At 34.3% G+C, this 21,780-nt stretch overlaps 1 protein-coding gene across 1 annotated transcript; it reads right to left on the bottom strand.

The window, feature by feature from the left end:
- Positions 1-2,256: 2,256 nt before the first annotated feature.
- MCMDC2 (minichromosome maintenance domain containing 2) lies at positions 2,257-19,837 on the bottom strand. The gene is made up of 14 exons (XM_063299355.1): positions 19,206-19,837; positions 18,975-19,105; positions 18,826-18,885; positions 17,388-17,583; positions 16,029-16,151; positions 15,593-15,700; positions 12,643-12,771; positions 8,985-9,222; positions 8,464-8,669; positions 6,866-7,032; positions 6,303-6,470; positions 5,052-5,194; positions 3,566-3,675; positions 2,257-2,423 (listed from the first exon to the last, which is right to left on the bottom strand). The coding sequence occupies exons 1-14, from the start codon at positions 19,306-19,308 to the stop codon at positions 2,257-2,259; spliced, it is 2,049 nt and encodes a 682-aa protein (XP_063155425.1). The 5' UTR covers positions 19,309-19,837.
- Between the last annotated feature and the right edge of the window lie 1,943 nt (positions 19,838-21,780).

The raw sequence follows: 21,780 nt of genomic DNA, 5'->3' as shown, positions 1-21,780 counted from the left end.
CGTGGGAAGTAGCATGACCTATTTTATTTCAGTGGGAAGAGTAGTTGACATCAGTAGACATCATGGGTACAGATTAGAGCATTCTAAACAAAAAATAGTAGAGCATATTATCTCCTATTTTAATACTTTATGGAGTAGCAACATATGGATAGTAAATATATAATATTAATGTATTCTTTTCAAAAAGTGATCCAAGTTATATTCAAAGAGATGGTCCAGTGTCCTAGCTGTGCTTTGTGGTTTTTTTTCAAGGATAGTGTAGAATGAGATCTCCTGCATACCCACATACCAAGCAATCTATAAGCAATAAAATATAATCTAAAAAATCCTGAATGCTTCCATTTTATTATTCCAGAGTAACAGTGTAAGTTATTATACAAAAAGTGGTATTATACTTAAATATTTCCAACTGTTTGATCTCCATATATTTTTTCTGTTTGTTTTCTTTGGAACCATCAATATGCCTCCTTGGACCCAAATTAAATGGTGAGTATTGCTCTTACTATATAGAGAGAGCAAGAATTGTGATTTGGATTAATAAATGCATTTAAAAAGTTGAATACATATTGCTAGAAGGTTTAAGTTACATGAATACTTGCTTGTTTTATTTCTTCCCTTTTAAAATAAACAAAAATGTTTATTTGCAAATCAGTACTAAAATGGGAAATACTTTAATGTGTGTTTTTCTTTGTGGGATACCTATACCTTATTGCTGGCACAGTGATGATTTTCTTTTGCCGTTTACCCATCTGAATGCGTGATGTGTATTTTCCAATTCTGAGGTGCCGGTAAACCTTTAATTAGGCCAAGTAAAAGTATTTGCTAGAACATTTAAGTTAAATATTGGTCCTTAATATTGTATATTAAGATGTGTTTCAGCATTGACTTGATTGGCAGTTTATTTTCCACCAATAGTCATGAAATGCTGTTCAGAGTTTGAGAATTTTTTTATTTAAAACCTACTTAATAAATGTCAGTTTGAAATGTTTGTAAATGTCATATGAATACAAGAACTTAGGGGATTTTTTGGTAAAAATGCAAATCTGGTTAAATGTTAAATTGATTAAACTGTTCAAATAATTAGAGTTATTGCATGTTGAATGCTAAATGATGGTGACCAAAATGATTGATATTCTGTATTCAAAGTATTTTTATCACAAAACTGAACGAGTTGAAGTTTAATTAATTTTAATTTAATGAAAGTACTCATATCATTTGAAATCTAAAGATTTGCTAACTTGAAAATATTTTCTCTAATTTGAAAACAAAGATGACAACTTTGAATTAATCACTTATATTTAATATATCACCTTAATATAACAATGCAATTTGCTGCTGTTTAACTTGATATACTAATCTTCCTATTTCTTTGCAGGGCATGACAAGTCAAATGGCAGAATGATTGTTTTCCAGTACAAAATTAATTTTAAACAAATATTTTAGCTTGATGTTGATGCAGTTCTAAAATAAAAAAAACAAATACAAGACAATTAAAACTTCCAGCATTTTCCTAAGAAGATATTTTTCACCATTTTTTTTTCTCAGCGTTCCTGGAACGAGTAACTTTTTTCAACCAGCTTGTTTTAAAACATTCAGAATTTTTCTTGTTTCTACATGAAGATTGGGGGAGGAAAGCAGACTTGCCATGATAGTGAACATGGTTATGTAGGGACTATTTTCCTACATCTTTTTAAAATTCAGTCTCACAACCATGCCTGTCTTGGTATACGTATTGCCTCCCTTTATTTTTAATGTTATTGTTAGCCTTGGTGAGCACTGAATCTAGTTTAGGTCTCTGTTGAACTGTCATGTATTTATTCAATGTGGAAGGTTGAGTATCAGCCTGTATGTGTTTGAATTCCGTAACATTTTCATTTCTTGTTTTATATCATAAAATGTGATAACTGATTTTTTTTTGGTGGGGGTAAAATCCTATCTGAGGAATTTGAATGCAATTTCAGTAACAGAAAAAGGAAAACCTGATGGGATGACTAAAACAAATGTACTTATTTTCCTATGCTTTTGTAACATTCAAAATAAGAAAAATCCGTTCGGGTATAAGAAAAAAGCTACTACAAACTTTTTTCTACAAGCAAGAATAGAACGTTAGCTGTAGCTGAAATGCAACACTTTAAAGAAGGCTAAGTTTGAAACACAGCGAGTCATTGCATAATCAGTGATATAACTTGGAATGGCAAAGATAGGCAAGAAAGATGAATTAGTCTTCCTGACAATTGGATTCGGTATTGTGTATTGTTATATCTCACTGCTGAGAACATGCGTTACAGGCCCATATGTAGCAATGAACTGTTTCAGTTGTTGATGGCACTCCGTCAGATAAACATCCCTTTGATTCAGGGAGTTCTCCGAATTGAGTTCAAATGGAAAAAGTGCATTAGGCGCCACACAAAATACAGAAGCACCTGTGTAAAGGAAATTAATACATTTTTAATTAATTAAAATTTTAAAATTCACAAGTTTGTCTAAGAATTGTTTTTTTTGTTTTTGAACATAAATTTGCAAATTTGCATAAAATTGTTAGTTGAAAAGTTGTTATAGTTATACATTCTTTCATGTATGAAATATTGCAAAAATATAATTAGCCTTTGCGAAAAAAGTCTTCCCATTTTTATAAGAAATTTGGTTTTTAAATTATTTTAAAGTTAGTTAATCTTTAAAATGATCTACATTCTCCACCCTAATGTTAATCTCCCTGTGTAATAGATCAGTTCAGACTTGTAATAAGGCCCAAGCTATCCGATCTGCAGCCTGCTTCTTGGAAGAAGAGAGGATACCAGGAAGATTTTTAAAAGGTCAGGGAGAGAATGAGTGTTGACATCCCCTTTTGGTTTTGGATTATCGCTCAGGGAATATTTCTCAAACCAAAAAAAAAAAGTTCCAAATAATGCCTTAAAACAATCCTATTTAAAAAAGTGCAATATGGATTACATAGTATCTGGAAATGGATATTTAATATTATAACCACTGACTAAAGTCTGTTTTTCTGAAAGTTACCTTAATGCTTGATGATTCAAGTTTTTGCATTTTCTCAGTATCCTATATGTCAGTTATTATTTTGGAAAGTATGAATATTTATATATATAACTATATTTAATAATATGGACATTTTTTTACTTTCTACCTCATAAATAGGGAGACAGTAGCTATTCAGATGCTGAAGTATTACAATTTCCAGGAAGTTGAACCAGTAGGGTGTTACAGTTCAGCAATAGCAGGATGGTCTTAATTTTCCCTCCCAAAAAAACAAACCCCAAAACAAAACATGATAGCAAAGACTATGAAAAGCTGTTTTGAACTGATTCTGAAAATTGAAACATATGTTACCAGAAGGCAAATGGTGAAATATCTCCTACCATTACTTTTCAATAACATTATTTCAGCCTATAGGTAAGAGAAAAGAGAACAGAAATCTCATGAATGGAAATGCCTGCTATTTGGCATCTTTGGGATTGTGTTTTCAACCATGCTTATGAAATCTCCTGTTAAGGATCTTGTGTGATCTTACTTAGACTTATAAGCAGTTGCTTGGCTTAATTTTTTTTACCATATTTTAAAGTAAGAGATGATTCAAATAATAATACTGCAATTAAAACATCTTCTTCAAGTACTTTTGTCCTTAGACTCAGCTTAGCATGTGCTTTAGACAGTGAAATCCTACAAACAAAAATACAAGTTTTAAATCCATTGTACAACATTGCAGATTACTAATTTTCTCATTGAAAATCTTGCTTTTAAGGTTCTCTTACGATCTGTACATAGCATAGATCCATTGCTACTATTTCATTGACAAAGTATATATAAGAGAAATAGAATATTGTATTATTACCAATTGCTAAACAAATAAACAGTATATTTATAAGCTGATAAAGGATTAATATATCTGTCTAGTGGCCCTTTTTAAGGTAGCCTGGACCCTTTTAGGAAATGATGGACAGGAAGAATCCAGGGGTCTGCTGTGATCACTAGCAGAACATCTTGCAGACAAAATTACTCTCATTTGCTTGGAGTTAAAACCCAGCTGGACAGAATCTGAAGAGGTACCAGCTAACAATGCTATCTGAGAAGGGTTTGAATATGTGGATCTTCGGAAGTGGACAAAGTCTCCAGGAGAGGCGTTCTGCTACCTACAGGCTTGTATATGTGCTGCCAAGGAGAGGACAGATAGCTGGGTCCTGGTGGTTTTGAATACCTCATTGCAGAAGAGGGAAATGCCAGTGTCCCTGAAGAAGGCATTGGTTCAACTCCTCCTCAAGGAGTAAATGATTATGTTGAATGTATGTTGATAGTATTTATTATGTGATACCTTTTATAATTTTAAATTACTATAATGTACCCTATGTATTGTATGTTTTGTTGTAAGCCTCTTAAGAGTTCCATCACTAGAGTAGCATAGAAGCATTTGTAATAAATACATTAGAATTCAAATTTAGACTATGCTTAAAAGTCCTTTTTTCCCTTCATGTCTTAATATTAATCCACAAAACATACAAAAAACTCAGATCTGTATAGTATTAATAAGAGATGTGGACATATTTTTATTGAGTCAAGTCAGTCTTGTCAAGAAATTTTCCTAATCTTAGTGGAAAGATCATTCCTCATAGTCAGCATGACATAAGGATAGGCAGGTATGTGTGGAAACAAAAGAGTTCTCACAGAATTTGGTTCTTAGCTTTGTAAAACAATAAGAACTTGAATATAGTTCAGTGCCTAAATTGAATTCAGCAGCATTTGAAGGACCACAGCTTTTCCATCCTTCCTTTGACCAATGCATGGGACAGCACAATTACACAAACTAGACACACCAATGATGTTGCATATTCTAAGTAATAGTTCTTTGATGTTTGAACTATCTGGAGGGAGAAAACCTTCATGCATAACGATTTCTATGCAGTCTGAGGCACGTTCATGATACATGCTTGAATGAGATGGGGAGTTACTAATTAGCACAATTCTCCACCTTCATGCATTAGTCCAACTTAAAATCAGAATGTCTGAAGTGGGCTGTATTTAATTTGCAGATTTAAACTTACAAGATTTTTAGTGAAGTTGCTGAGAGATTAGATCCATTTATTAGCTGTTTTCTGACTCTGCGGCTTGCTAGGTAGTAGCCATGAATTAACCTTTCTGATTCTGGACATAGTTCTACATGCAAATTCTTTGAAAAAGTGAAGAACTAAAATGACAGTATAAATTAAAGAGTTTTATGAAAAAAACACCACCCATATATATAATCTTCAGTTGTATAGCACTAAAAGGAAATTTTAAGAGACTCATTTTATGAGTAACGCTTGATGTAGTTTGCAAATTACAAAAAAATGTATAATAATCTGAATAAATGGACCTGAAGAATGTATTTTGTATTTAGGAGATATATTCTGTATTTTGTTCATATAGAACATGCATGTATTTTGTTCATACAGAACATATAAGGCAGCTTATAATTGACTAATCAAATATATTAATTAGTAACTAATTAGTAACTAATAGAAAGGGCCAGAATGTCTTTCTTGCAGGTTCTATAATTTTAGAGCAAGAATCAGTTGAGTGGTTGAAACTTTCTGGAAGGGAGAAAAAAGTAAGCTACCTGTGGATGAGTTACAAAAGGCATAATAATATATTTACAGAGGGTTCATAATATGATTTATATTAACTGTTAATTGATAATTGTTAATTACAGGAGGTTATCAATAGCTGTCTTGCTTATACAGTTTTGACAGTCCTAATCTGTGGCAAGGTCTTGTGACTTTGAAAATAAATAAATACAGCCTTCTGTGTGTGGTATTCTAGATGTCCTGACATTCTTTAGGACTGAACATTGTCTTAGTTAAATGCTTCTAGCTTGCTTATACCAGGATTAAGATCTGGCCTTCATGGGGTTATAAAAGTTAATAAACCTTAGAATAAACTTGTGAAAAGTCTCTTTGCGGGTCATGTATCCCTTTAGGCCAGACATAGCAATTTAGTGCTCTCCAGAATTCCCAGCTAGCATGGCCAGTATTGGCTGGGAATTTTGATAGTTAGAGATTATCAGGCTGGAAAAGGCTAGTTTAGACTAGCTAGTCTTGACTTGGCTGTGTTGGATGCTTTAAATTCTGTTATTAAATTTAAAATTTACTGCTCATATAATAAATCTGAACAAATGGCACTCAAAGGATTGATTTGAAATAGGAATTGATTTTTTTTTCAGATAAGAAAATTACAATATTTAAAATGCAATTGTTAGAAAAGCAATTTATCAAACATTAGTTTCTCTTTTGGTATAATTTCTAATAACTACTTACTTCCTCATAATCTTGGGTTTGGAACTGTTGGGTATAAATCTCTTTTGAACTGATAGATTTTTTAAAAATGAAATTTGCAACAGGAAGTGGAGAACGACATGATGCCTCATTGCAGTATATCAAAAGTCCAAATGCATCTATAAGAGTAGCTGAAATCAAGCTTAAGTCCTAATTTCAAAAAAGTAATTTAGAATAGAATTTTAACAGTTTTAAAATATTTAAAAATAAAAAGTAGTCTAAAAATGCAGGGTTCAATGTTTTTCCAAAAACAAAACAAAAATTCTGGGAAAGGTATGTCATTTAGGATATTACTTGATGCACTTATAATTTGTTATACCAGTAATTTCTTGGATATTTTTTATGCTGTTACACTGATTTTTATCTAATTTGTTTATAGTGTTTTGGTGTTATAGAATGATGAAAATATGTTTCTTGACTGGTGAAATTAACACATTTTAGAAAATGGCTGCTAAATTGGCATATCTATAGTGCCTTTCTAAAAGCTATTACCTAGCTGTTCCTAATCAATATTGTGCAATTACTACTTTAAGTGTATGACTCACCAGCTGACCAATCACAGTATTATCCATTTGTATTTGCTTTTTGAAAGATGAGTCCATATCAGTAAATGACCAGAAACTTGTCTGAATTGGAAAAGTAACTTGCTGATCAGTAGCTTCTCCATATTTCCTTCCTGGAATGAATTTAGTAATTGTCCTGCTCTCTAGTACTAATCAAAACAGTAAGAAAAAAAATGCTACTTAAAATATGGTGGTTTATATAGCTTACTTTATGTATTAAATCATTGTTTTTAAAGAAACTTGGAAATACATTGCATATCTTATTTCCAAATTATGGAAGTGCTCTTTCTATAATGCTCCCCTGTTTCAAAAGTATCACCAAAAAAGGTTATGTGGATTGGACCTAGACTGTCTCTTGATGAATAGAAGAATTCATTCTATTCACTGAGCAAACCAACATTGAGTGGAGGGCTTCTATTGGAACACTTCCCATTCTATTTCAGATAATCCAGATTTTCAGAGGATTATTTTGGTAGTGAAAACAATAGCAATCTCTACAAGTGAAAATCATCTTAACCCAGCTCTGCTGGCACTGCCAGAATCCCTAATTCCACATTAACAAATCTGAAGAGAACAAGGTTGGGTTAGGCTCCCTTTTAAGTTATGCGTAGTTTTATTTGTATATTTATGTATCAGGCCATGGAGCTTGCCATTTCTCTGACTGACTGACACCCATGTATTTCATTATTGAAGAATTAACACTATGTTAGCAATATTTTTTTAAGTTATGTCGAAAACTTTTTTTTTTAGTATGCACACAATTTATGCAATAGAATTGAAATTATGAAGTTTTTGATCAAAAGTTTTTGCAAATAAAAAAAATGACTTCAATCAAATAAAAGAACCAGGGCAATGTTCCTAATCAATATTGTGCAATTACTACTTTAAGTATATACGACTCACCAGCTGAGTCAAAGTAAAGCACATACTATTCATGCAGTATATCTCAAGATCAATCCTTGGTTTTAAAATAAAAACACAATGTGAAAGAACACTGCCTCAGACCCTAGAGAGGTTGTCAGCCAGACATGCTGTAGCACAATTAGGGCTTTTGGTGCTTTTGTGATCCAACATAACCCAGGCACAGTCTGCAGTTGTCTGAAATTTCACAAAAATCACCAAATCATGAGATTTCAGTGACTTCAGTTTGAGATCTTTTGCATGTTTTATTTGGGGCTTTGCCAGCACTGCTTCCAGGATTTACAGGAATCCTGGTGTCTGAAGATGCCACATACCAGGTTGAAAAATTGTCTAGTATAAAGCAGATTCCTGTATTGGTTTTTAAAGTGCTGCTGAGAAGGCATTCTTAGGTCTACCAAGATTTATGTGCATGCCCATTCTTGTAGCTGTCACCCAGAATATAGTGGATTGAGCATACAGTACAGTGTTATATTCCTAAGGAAATTTTACATACTGCTTTACAATAGAAAAATATTGACAGCACTAAAATTGGCCAGTATAAAATATCTCTAGTGATTAAAAGAATTTCCCTGGGATTATAAAGCTGTAAGGCAAGCTGACTGAAATATTTAAAGTTACCTTTGGTCTTTAGATAAATACTAACTTGCTAATTGCCCTACCTGCTTGTAGTTGTTCAAGTTTATCTTTCTTATGTGAAGTCAGTTCTCCAATGAAGCATATTCCACCTTTAGCCATCAAAGCACTGCCAGCCTGAATACTAGCAGTTCCAGTCCCATGTTTATCTTTTGATACGGTTAGAAAAACTTCACCAGATGGAAAGTGCCGAATGCCCCGGGGCACAAAGCATACACTATAATTCATAATTCTAGATGATTGGAAAAATAGATAGCTCACTAATGAATTTGCAATATTTTAGGGAAATAAATATAGTTAAAAATAATTTCTATAATTCACCGTGGCATTGCATTTCAGTTGAATAATTCTGTGGAAAAAAGGACATAGTTTATACATAATTCAAATTATAGCAACATCAGCTATTGGTGATGTTACAATAAAAACAGCATAGGTTGTAAAATTAAATATTAAATGTGTGTGTGTGAGAGAGAGTGCTTTCCAACTGGGGAAAGTATCTGCTTATTAAAGCTAACAACTTATCCAATATAACAGAAATAATAATTACCTCTCCACTATAAAAGAGTCATTTGTTATAACCAGAAGATCTAAGTAATCGGCTGTCGTGTCATCGCCATCAATAGTCTGTACTAAACTCAACAGTATGGCCAATTTCAGAGTGTTATAAATGCCTGATGGAAGAACTTTTGAAGCAAAACTATCAACCAGAAGTGCTGTAAATTTCCAACATGAATTTGAAGTCAAAGAAAGCAGGTACTTAAATTTTTCACTGATACAAGAAGGCCCTGATGAAAATAAACAAGATACATATCTTAACATCTACAAGGGTTAGATTCAGAGGTTGGTAAAGGTAGGAATGTGTTACATAGAAACAAAACTCCGGATTCAATTCATTGTACATAGCATCAGCTGAGGAAATACTATAGACAAATAGCACTATGTCTGAAGGATTGCCAGGTTCCAAAATAGTTCTGGTTCAAAAAGGAGATAAATTCTTGAATTCCAGTGAGAAAATGAACAACATCAGGGAATACAAGGTAAATAATATTATTTGGGCTAGCAGACTAACTAGAACAAAACTAGTACAGAAAAATGTTTAGGTATAGCTGCCTCTGCTTTTTGAAGGTAAGAATAGGGATAGGCAAACAATAAAATCCTGATATTTGGTTTTGGAATTAAAGATCCTGTTAAGAATATCTCTTCCAGTCCAAAACAAGAGAAACCAATATTAATGTTTTTTGGTCATGATTTTTTTATTCTTTTCAATCTTGTGAAAAGAAATTTTGCAAAAAACCTGAACAGAATAGGATCAAATTTTGTATAGGGAAGAAGATGACAAAGAAAAACGGAGTTTGAAAATACATCAGGTTGGGGGCTGCAGAGAAAAACTCCCAATGCATCTCCATTGGAAGGGCAGTTGAGCAATGCCTCAGAATGTGGCCAACTGTTCCATTCTACACCTCCTCCCTCCTCCTGCCCACATGACTCAGGATGGATGGATGATGTGCCATGAAGTCAGTCAGCTGACCCAGAGCAGATCTATTATTAAAGGGATGAAAAGAACTGTAGAAGCCGTGCTCTGCATGCTTTCTCTACCTTGCTATTTCCAATCCAATGGAATGTTGGAAAAAATAGGTTAAGGGATTTGGTGTGTCTGACAGCACAGTAACTCTGACCAGGACCTCTATGGGAGAGGCAGTTGGGCAGCAATTCAGAATGTTGTCAGCTCCTCCATTCTAAGCCCTGTTCACATTATTAAGAACAGCTGTTATTAAAGGATTTGAAAGAATCCCAGAAGCCGTGCTGTGCATGCTTCCTCTGCCTTGTTTACTTAGCAAGGGAAGTGATAATTGTGCTCATTGTATTTGCTTAAGTGAGCCAATGTATTTCTTTTTCTACTGTAGACAACCTTTTGGACAAGCAGTGGAATAAAGCTTACTGCAATAGGTTTTTGACTGGTTTGCAAAAGCCCTCCCCAAATAACATTTGTGAGAACATACTGTAGGTGGGCAATACCCCTTTCAGACAATTGGACTTCCAAAAATGCTGTACACTGCCACGTTTCTGCCAGCAAATTGGAAGTAAGCATAAAGATGAATTTGCCACAAGGCAATGCTTATAAAGGAAAGAAAACTGAATTACCACTCACTAAAACCAGTGTAAATGAATGAAATTGAGTAGATTGAAGTTGATCATGATTAACCTTGGTCAGCAGGTATATACATTAGGACTGTACAGAGTATGAATTCAAAGGGGAGAAGGTGATTTGGAGGACACGGACATTCACATTGTACCTGATGGCAATACTTTTAGGAAAAGACACATTTGATTTAAAGAAGTACTAACTGATGTGGTATATTGTGTATGCATATATACACACACAAGCACACATTCTCATTCATACATTTATTCATTCTGGACAAGACATTTAAAGCAATTTAAAGTAAGATTGAACAGATACAAAACAACTGCAACCAAGAAAAGTCCTTAACATATGCATAAAACATACTACTTTGATTAATGCTATATATACTGTACATTCATGCACACTAATACACAATTCCCTTTTGAGGTAAGCACATTATGCAAAGTGCAGAAAAAGAGTAAGCATCATCATGCTTTTTAGGTAGAGAATGCGTAAGGTAGACTAGATTGTCAGCCTTAATTGTACCCATGCTACATGCAACATTTCCTGTTAACTGTTAAGGAGAGTACCAGCCAATTTTGGAACATTTTGACCAGTATGTTACAAACACAATCAAAGCCCAATTTTATCTCAAGCATGCTTGTGCTGTTCTCTAATCTAGAGACCGCTAAATACTGCTGCCTATATCCCACTAATAAGGAGGTACGTGTAGTGTTCTGATGCATACTAAGGATGCACTAATTAAAGAGAATCTACAAAAATCTTAAGTATCAAAAATAATTTACCCATTAGAACCACAGGGCATGGGTTGTCTGTTACTACAGTTGAAAGAACTACTAATACTATGAACTAACAAATTCATGTGATCTTTTCTAAGAACATTTTCACACCCGTGTTTCTCATCACTTCAAAATCTACTTTGGTCCTAACTGATCTCACACCATCACCCGTACTGAGAAATTATCAGTTTCTGTCTTGACTTGGGTTTATTTGAAATTGCTGCAAAGCTGGTATTTTCCTTTAAATTGAAATTCTTCAGCATATCTTATATATATGTTTTCCCATTAATGAGAACTTTTGGCTCCTGAGTTCACCAGCGATTACTCTCCCTGCCTGTGTTATAGAGACTGAATGTCCTATACTTGGAGCGTGCTTCTTTCTGTATGTATTGTTTAAATCTTACCACCTTAAACCTTACTCAGTCAGCAACATTCACAGTGGCCTGTACTAATGGTAAAGTGCCTGATTACAAAATGGCTGACATACTAGCATTTCACCTCCACAAGATCACAGGAACTTTTTCAGATGCAAGAAGGGAATTGTAACTAGGTAGCTTGGAAGTCCTAAAAGAGTCCAGTTTTTGTTTACATGTTCTTTGTGATGTAGTGATGAATTATTGTTATCCAAGACCAGTGGTAGCTCAGAGGACAGAACTTTATAGATGTTCTTTGCAGTCTACTATTATCAGCAGTCTTCTACTATCAGCTAGAGAGTATTGATTGATTCATGATATTCCCTGTATGATCCCTGCATTTTGAAATGAAAAATATTGTGGATCATTTAAACTGCTTTGTAAGAGATTGGGAGTGGATATATGGTGCGGAAGTGCAATTATACTCATTTAGTTATTAATTTTTTTACTTAATTGCTGAACCCCAAAGAACTTTGGTTTATGTGGGTTATATCTATTGATAATGAGAATAGAACTTTTATTGTCATTTCACTATACACCAAAGTGTACATTAAAATGAAATTTCATTGCAATTGGCTCGAGCAATAAAATAAGAATATCATAATTACTATATTATGTAATATATATTCTTTACCCATAAATTGATATTTACTGTATTAGAAATTAAAACAGCGAAATTTTAAAATATTTATTCATATTTGCAAACCCCCTGAAAGAGTCTTAGAGACCCCCAGAGGTCCCCAGACCACACTTAGAGAACTGAAGTGGAGAAAGTGAAATGAAGAGAAAGAGACAGATATATCTCAGTCTCCTATTATCAGAACACAATATATTTCATTGTGTACTTTCACTGGCCTCTTGTCATACCTGTAGAATTAGAAAGATGTATACTGTTGGCTTCAAGACAAATTGTGGCTTGTAAGCAATTTTGCATACAGACTGGAATTCCTATAACTTTATATTGGTTTCCCATTTTCATTTTATTGGATAATTCATCTGTGGAAAAAACAAACAAGAAGTTGGCAATTTTCTGTTAGGCTGAATAATTCTATGGATTCATCTTCATATCCTTCCAACAATATGAAGACACCTTATGAACCATTTTTAAGGGGAAAGTTGTCATGAGGTCACCTCCATCTTGTTCCCCAACTCACTGCAGAGCCACTCTGAGGTTGTCTTCAGTTGTTCCAATGGTAATGGTGTTTTTCCTCTTCTAAAATGTCTTATTGTACAAATTCTACAGTGTCTTGATGAGGCTGGCAATGATGTGTTCAGGACAGGAATCTGGTGAGTTCCTGTTGGACATTTTTCGAGCACTCATCCTTCCTATCTGATTGCTAGGTACTGCCCTATATGGCCATTTTAGCTTGAGCAGGGAGAAACTAGACATGTGACTCACATGATTCTTTTTGTTTGCTTTGAATTGAATAGGAATATTGATCTTTTGGAATGCTAACAGTTGATTTTTGTAATACTGGTAACATTTAAGTTTTTAAAAATAGAACTATCAATCTCCTGACCTCTCACTGAGCACTGACCTCTACATCCATTTTGGCTTGTGCTGCAGAATTCCTTTAATATGTGCAGAATAGACCTATCAACTGGGACTTTAATTTTTGCCCTAGGACAACTGATCTCCCATAGCTGAACTGTCCTATTGTTCTATAATCCTATAATCCTAAGGCAACCCTCGCACCATTCCAACTGACAGGCTGTTTGTGTGTGATTTTAACAGCACTGTTGGTCTCCCAGCAGATAGTCCCATGCTCCCCCCCAAAAAAATATGGCTTACAGGTGGATACTGCAGAAGCTGATTATCTTGCACCCCAAGGGAATGCCTATACGTATTTAGTCTCCCAACCCTCCTCCACCACGTTACAGAAAGTAATTAGTGACTGGGATGGGAAAGAAAGCCAGGGAGTACATCAATTGCTGTCCTGAAAATGTCCTGCATTAACTCTGTAGAACCTCACCTACAGAGTGGTAGGCGGTAGTATTGCAATCAAAACTCTCCCCATGACCCGAGTTCGATCCCAGCAGAACCTGGATTCTTGAGTAGTCGGCTCAGGTCGACTCAGCCTTCCATCTTTCCGGGGTTGGTAAAATGAGAACCCAGCTTGCTGGGGAACGTGACAACTGGGGCAGGCAGTGGCAAACCACCCCGCTATAGTCTGCCAAGAACATGTCATGAAAGCGGCGTCCCCCCAAAGGGTCAGACATGACTCAGTGCTTGCACAGGGGACCTTTCACCTTTTCACAATTCTGCAAGCAGAACACCATATGCTGGTATCATTGCTAAGGTACAGGAAAGTTCAGCTGTGGGGGCAGTGCAATTTATGTTGACTTTTCTGCCAATTCAACAACAGATGGAACACATAACAACACAGCCATGAAGAAGTACCCTAGGTCAGGGTGACTGAGACTCATGGCTCAATATTTGCCACTCTCTAACCCTGGTGGCTTGTACAGGCGAGGACAAGAAAAGAAGAAGGTTTTTGCTAATGCTTTTATCCTTCTTGAAATTAATGGGAGGGAAAATTCTTAAAACTGCTCCAAGCAGGTGTGGTCTAATCATGAATTTTGCCAAGAAAATTAAGTCCAAACTCTTTATTCATAAGTTAACATGTTCAGCTTTTTGCCACATACACTTTCACTATGGTCATGTGAACAGTTCAGTGTGTATTTAAATAATGAATCAACTCTTTTCACATTATTCTTTTTAAAATGCTTTTGAACAAACTGCTTCTTGGATAAATAATACATTCACAGATCAGGAATTACAGATTTGGTTTGTTTTATTTAGCTAAGGGGATATTGTGTAATTAGATAAATAACAAATAATTAAACAGGGAAATAAGTTCTGTTAAGGAAAAAATGAGCAACTGGATTATGAAAACCAGAAATGGCATGGGGAAACAGCCAAATTAAAAAAGGATATTACACTGTCAGTTACCATAGAACAATTTTGTCATAAGAACTGGAAAAGAGGAAGTCAAACTCCAACAAGACGAGATGTTGCTGCAGTAGTTAAGGCTGTGTTTATTTAACTGAAAGCCTCTGCATTTTATTTTAGTTATTTCTTCTTCATTAATAATGTCTTAGAATATCATTCAAAAAAGTTAATCTAAAATAATGACATGTCATAACATTTACATTTTATTTCCATGGCAAATTCACTAAGAAAGAATGTTTTCCCCCTTCTAAACAAATGCTATTTTGTTGAATATTTTCAAAAGTAAAACATATAATTATGCCTCACTTCTCAGTCACACAATAATTTTAAAGTATATAATTATAATTTAGGCAGGAAGAATCTTTCTCAGAAATTAACAAATACCATTGTTGAGGCCACCAAATGTTGGACAGAAGCTTCGGGGTTTAAATTCAGCTTTGTGACCAGTGAATTATATGCAATCATGACAACATGAAGAACTCTGGAAAACAGATAGTAAAAATAGTCTAAAAGTCCTATCTGAAAGGGAATGAAGCTGAAATGCCATAGTCTTTCCATCATAATAGCAGAGTTTCATAGATTGATGTATCAGTTCATCCAAGGAAGGAGTTGGTGCCTAGGTGGGAGGTGTAGGACCTGGGAACCACTTAGGGGTATACGTATAGCACAGGTGGACAGAAATAAAGAGGATAATCTTTGGGTGTTTGGATGGGATGCATTGCAAGTAGATACCCCTGTAAATCATTTGGAACTATAATGTTCCTGCTATGTGTATGTGTATCTTCTATTGGCTATTTTGGGAAGGTTTCACTCTGAAAAACAGAATGCAAATGCTTAAAGCCAACAAACAACATCACACCTCACCTCTTAGAAACACTGTAAATGATTGAAATCTGAAATGTGTTTTACTTCCGGAAAATCCTTGGAACACACTAATTGCTTTAGAGTCAATCATTTCAACCACTTGTTTATCTTAAAAAGGAAAAAAAATAATTTACGTATATATATACACACACACGTAACTTTTGTTTCAAATAAATCGATTTGCTGCATTGGGCCTAAAAAAAAAGTTTAAATTCTGATTTATTTAAAAACACAGTTTCCACTTCTATTCTATTTTACTGATGTACCCACACTTTCCCATTCACATACTTTTCTAAACCTTTCACTCCATTTCACTCTCTCCGTTCCTTCCTCTTTTTCTCTATAGTTGCCCAATAGCATCTCATGTTATATAAAACAAATGGAACTTTTTAAATTATGTCATTTTGCATCAATGCCAAAGCTATTTAATTTTTACCACCAAGTACTCGATATTTCATGTCTTCTTTCAGTGGTGATGTACATAAGCTGCATAAAAAGTCATTTCTTAGCGTTGCAGATTCTGTAGCTCCAGCAGTATGTACTCTTATATACTGAAACCCTAATAGAATCACACGAAAGATTGAATTTAATTTTCTAAATATTCAGGAACAGCTAAATTTCTTGTTTTTTATTAACAGACTATGCTTGAAAACTACGCACTTTAACAGGATATTCTCATACCATGCTGAAAAACATGACATCCCTTTTAGATCCCTTAGGCAGCCAGATGTTTCCCTACTATAGCTTCTTTAAATGGTGGCCTCAGTTGGCTACAATGTGTGTTTTATGCTCCACCACAAACAGACAATGTTAGATTAGTAGAAACAGGAAGCATTTTATCATTTTGGACTTTTGAAGTATATGCTGTTCACTGCTGATAATTCTGAATACACCTAACCCAGTATAGTGAATTATATATAATGAGTTATATACTGATAGGCTCAGCACAATTGGCAGAGGAAGCAGTCTGTGACATTCCAGAAGTTGCTGAATTATAATTCCCAATATCCCTAGGAAGCAAGGCCAAAGGTGAGGGATCCTGAGACGTGTAGTTCATCAATATCTGAATGCCATTAAGGTGCCTACTTTGACAGAAGTTTTGCTGAGAGAGACATATGGATAAATGTGTATACAAGGAATGCAAAGGATTGAAATACTCAATAACTTTCACTGCCAACAGTATATTGGAATTTCTGTCTCATTCCTTGCCACTCCCTTTCCAGCCACTCAGAAATAAATTTGTAAACATATGAATATACCTGGCAATATAGTAAGCACAAAGGTGTTTGATTCCCATGAGAAATTAGGGACAGCATATATTGGACACTGGCACTGTTCCAAGTTTTTCTTTTTGACCCAATTGAAATTAGGAAGCATTTTTTTCAGCTTCTAAAAATAAGTTTCTGTTTCAGGGGAAGGTTGTAGCTATACAATTATCCACTGAAGCCTACATTGTGGCTAGATGAAGTATAAATATAGACATGTTTTGATGTCATACTTAAACATTTCCCCCCAAATGCATCTAGCTTTTTAAAACATATTGGTTTTGATTGTTTGATATAACAAGCCATTTTGAACATGTTAAAATTTGGAATAGTTCAACTCATTTAGAATTTAAGTAGGGGGAATCATATTAGGATGAATATTGAAGGAAATATTCTTCTGCTGTAGGAAGATCATCTGGAATAACATACTGTATGTGAATCCACATGGGAAATGACAACATAAAATCTACCACAAAGTTATAAAGTTGGGCTTAAAAATGAAAGAATTTGATTCAAGTATACTCGTATACCTTCAGAAAACTGACATGTTTCCTCAGAACAAACAAATCTTGCTCCCTGTGTATACTTTGTTATAGTAGTCATTGCAACCACAATTCCCTCTGCCACATAAAACCTCTGAGCAGTGTAATCAAATGGAAATTTGCAAAGACTGAGAATGTAACATGGCAAGGAAGGTAAATGTGTTAGTTTCAGGACTATATTCATCTAAAAAAGAATAAAAATGAAAAAGATTGTAAATAAGACAGACATTTAAATACTGACATTACTAAAAGTTTATAATAATATTGTTACATAAGTAAGTTCCAGGAAGAAAACATGGGTAAGTAATGCTTTTTGAATTAAGAGACACATTTAGTTGTGTGGCTTGCCAAGGCTAATAAATCAAAACGTGGATGTGACCAAGTTGACATCAGGATGGGGGAAAAGGCAGTGTACATTAAACATTCATTAAACAAAATAATAAAACTGCATTACTCCCAGCCATGGCAAATCAGACATTCCCAAGAAGTCTAGAAGAGTGGCATGAATATCTAAGCAGATGAGACTATATATAGTCTGTTTCCCAAGAAATTGGTGAGAATCACAGAGAGAGACAGAGATAACACCCACACATTCACATGCAGAGACATTTAATGGGACATTCAAGAATATGAAAAAGGTATAATTTTAAAATATTAACTGATCAACTCCACAATATTTCCAAAGTTTAATTGAATATAAAGTTCATCCACAAGTCTAAAAGTCAAAATATCCTATATATTTTTCAACTGTCAACTTTTTTTAATGCAAGCCCTATTTTTTCAGTAAAATAAGATGAATCCTGTATCATCCACCACAATATGTTATCTACTGAATTATTTCAGTTGACTTACATTATTTAAATGAAGATATGTTCTTTAAAATGTAGGTTATCTGTAGGAACTTTAAAGTCCTCTACAGACTACTTTAGTTCCCCATCTTGCTTTGATCATTTTGTTTTTGAGATATAGACAAATATAGCTGTTTGCAGGCAAACTAGTTGCAGGCAAAATATCCATATGCATCCAGTGTTCCAGTATTGATTAGAGACTGGGAACAAGTCTATGTCCGATGGTGATCCATAGTAAGCTACTTCTGCCATTAATGTTGAAGCAAAAATTCTTACACAACAAGAACTGTGTGTTTGAATGGGAGTTTGTAGGCATGTGGATGAATGCTCTGTTTTTTTCTGTTTATCTAATTATCTAATACTACCATAAGTAAGTTTACTGTAAATACATTTTGCCTTAAGAAATATATTTCAGAAGAAATATTACACCAAAGGGAAAACATAAATAGGAGATTAGAAAGCTATGTAATTAAAACAACAAATCTTTATTTTGGTCATAGACTAGTATAATGTAATTAAAGGACAAGTTTTTGTCACTATTTTAGAAAAATAGGATTGAAATAATAGTGAAAACTCACCTGAGCTTCAGTCTCTATCTGTTGAATTAATGACAATGTTTTAACTGCAGTAAAACATACCTGTAATTCAAAACTCAATTCAATTTGTGAGAAAATTATGGTTCAGAATATTCATAAAATATTTGATCAAAATGCATGAGATTCCTTACTGACTGAAAAATCTGAGTAGCCTTCACAGGTTGATGCAAAATATAATTTCCAAGAATAGCATCCAATTCAGTAATATCAGAGGGATTTACCAATATAAAAAACCGGAAAACAGCACAACCTTGGCTGGATTCTGTAAGTCCAGATAGGAATAAATGTTAAAGTTGTCTATTTACTGATTTAAGATAAATAATTCTGACTGTTTAATAATAATTTTAGATATTACTAAATACCATCACAATATGATTTGCAGTCATCAACAAATTTCTGAAGACCACCACTCCTGTCAAGATAAATTAAGGCAGCTTCCTTTAGTTTCAGAAGATTTGACTTCATTTACTCTAATCTTGTTTCTCTATCAAATACTTAGATTACAAGTGTATGTTGCTGTGAAGAATCAAAAATACAATTTTGGGATAATTAAATGTGCAACAAGAAGGAAATTAGCAAACTGTATTAGAATAATCAAACACCACAAAATCTTGTTTAAATTCCCTTGCTATACTAAAGAAAATTGGAGTACTATACCTGAAAAGCTAAATGTCATGCAGAATATGTTAATGAAACCACCTTCACTCCAGTTCCTTATGAAGTCTCTAATTTCAAGTGGAGTATGTTTGGAATTCAATTTTCTCATCAAAACTGATTATAAAACACTTTTCTCCTTTGAAATATGAAGCATTGCATCACACTAATACTTATCCTAGAGGTCTAATTATCTGTGCTAAAAGACATTGCCTTCAGCTTAGGCAATGGCATTGGGTTCAGCCGCATGGTTTACCTTTCCTTACATAACAAAGCCATAATTAGCCTGATAGCAGGTCCAGTCCACAGCAGCTATCCATGTCACTTGGTCAACTCTTCCCCTTCCACAGAAATATCATTTACAGATGCTTTAACAGACATGTTATTTCCACATTAAAAGCATTAGAACAGGAGAATAACTTCACCAACTACATGTCTGATATCTTTATCACATACATTCTTTTCTATCCCAACTGCCAATTTCAATTAAGTATTAATATGTTAGTATAATTAGGGCTCAGCAGAAAATTTTAGTTACTAACAATTATCACAATGTAGATACTTTCCCATTCTTGTAATCTTTCTTTAACCACAAAAAACTGTGTTTTTTGTTCTTTTTAAATCCACAATAATGCTGGCATTGTAACACTAGGAACCTAAGCTACTGTATTATTTTTGCAACCTATAAAAGCATCTGTTTTCTATGGGAGTAATTTCTTGCGGTGCTACCCAACAACTTGCTCCTGAACTCAGCTTCAGCATTTAATTTTTATCCAAAACCAGGCCAGATACAACACCAGTCTTGCAGATTTATTGCTGTATATAACTATACAGTTACAGTGTCCAAGGCATTCATTTTTTTTTTTTTGTAATCTTCCTTTATCATTAACTCTCAACTTTTATAGTTATTGGGGTTTCTTGCAAACCATAGACAAATGTAGGCATAGATGTAGCCAAATGAATAGATAATGGGATGGTGGAAGGAAAGTATTTTCTTTTTTTATGGAAAGGTCCCAAAGGATATCCAAATAGGCAGAAAGGTCTCTCAGCTATTTGTCATGTAACAGTCAGAAGAGCTTTAAATCCACTACAAGCTATAAACACACAAAAAATACAGACACTTCCATGATTACAGTGCTATGAAAGTTGGAACAGATCTCAGAAAGATAGACAAACCAAAATTACTCTGATTTCACTTAATTATGTGGCAGAGGATTGAGAAACATGCTGGTGGTCTAAAATGATTCTCAGTCTAAAATGATTGACGGATTATATCAGAAAAGTTACAACCGTGACTTTAATGGGTTTTCAGGATAGCATGTTTTTTTTTCAGTCCACAAAAGTATTACCAGCCTAACAGAGTAAGTAGATGGACAAGTTGTACTATTTGCATGGCTACAAAAATTTTATATAGGATCCTCACAAGTCTTGTCCTCAGATGTTAGGATAAGCCAGAAACCCTGAACTTCTAGAGATTCCCAGCCCCAGAAGCCTCTCAAGAGCTAGGATTCCCCTTCCTCTTCCAGTCCTAACTTCACTGAGGCACTCAAATAGTACCATATAGGATGGCCACCACAAACTGTTAAAGTGTTGCTGTTGTCTGAGGGGAACTTTTTGATTAGAATGAAGGAAAAAAAATTATCAAGAAATTACCATTGTTAGTACAAATAAACCCTTTTTAGCCACTTACAAGTCACATCTTAAGTTTCTCCTTTAGAAGATGTGATTGCTCAAGAAACAGCACTACATATAATTGCAGGAAAATCTATATATATATACTGCCACCATTCAAAATGAAATAATTTATATTAGTAGTGATTTAAACTTGACAGTATTTATTGTTAGTTTCAATTGTGAGGGTCAGTGTGATTTAAATGGTTAATTTCAAATTTGAAGAATAATTTATAAAGCAAAAGATATAACATAATCAATTTGAATTGTTTTACATGTATGTATGGATATAAAGTGTGAAATTGCCCAGGCTAGCAGTCTTTTTGAATGGGAAGCCTTTCAATTGGCAGTGTGAATGTTAAGGGTAAAAAGGGCCTGTAACTATGAAATTGCGTGCAGCACCTGAAGCAGGTAACGATGTGGAAAAAAATAAATATGGGAGGGGGGCCGGTGGTATTTCTCAACTGAGGAAGTGCCTGAATAATAGCCTCAAACCAACAGTTTAATTATACATGCTGTGTTAGCCTTCCCTCAAACTCACACCATATGTGCAACGAGATCACAAGAGATTCAGCAACTGCTGTAGCCCATTAACAGCTTGTATTTTGAAAA

The sequence above is a fragment of the Candoia aspera genome, chromosome 3, assembly GCF_035149785.1.
Source record: "Candoia aspera isolate rCanAsp1 chromosome 3, rCanAsp1.hap2, whole genome shotgun sequence".
Lineage (NCBI taxonomy): Eukaryota > Metazoa > Chordata > Lepidosauria > Squamata > Boidae > Candoia > Candoia aspera.
The sequence above is the reverse complement of the archived record's forward strand: the minus strand, read 5'-3'. Positions and strand labels throughout refer to the sequence as shown.

What these genes read in the sequence shown, in the direction of transcription:
- MCMDC2 (XM_063299355.1), bottom strand. Translation starts at nt 19,308, where the DNA reads ATGAAGTCAAATCTTCTGAAACTAAAGGAAGCTGCCTTAATTTATCTT. An exon ending in GAAATATCGAGTACTTGGTG is followed by an intron (nt 15,701 to 16,028) that starts GTAAAAATTAAA and finishes TTCCTTTTTAAG; the next exon opens with ATAAACAAGTGGTTGAAATG. An exon ending in ACTTGAACAACTACAAGCAG is followed by an intron (nt 7,033 to 8,463) that starts GTAGGGCAATTA and finishes TGTTTTGATTAG; the next exon opens with TACTAGAGAGCAGGACAATT.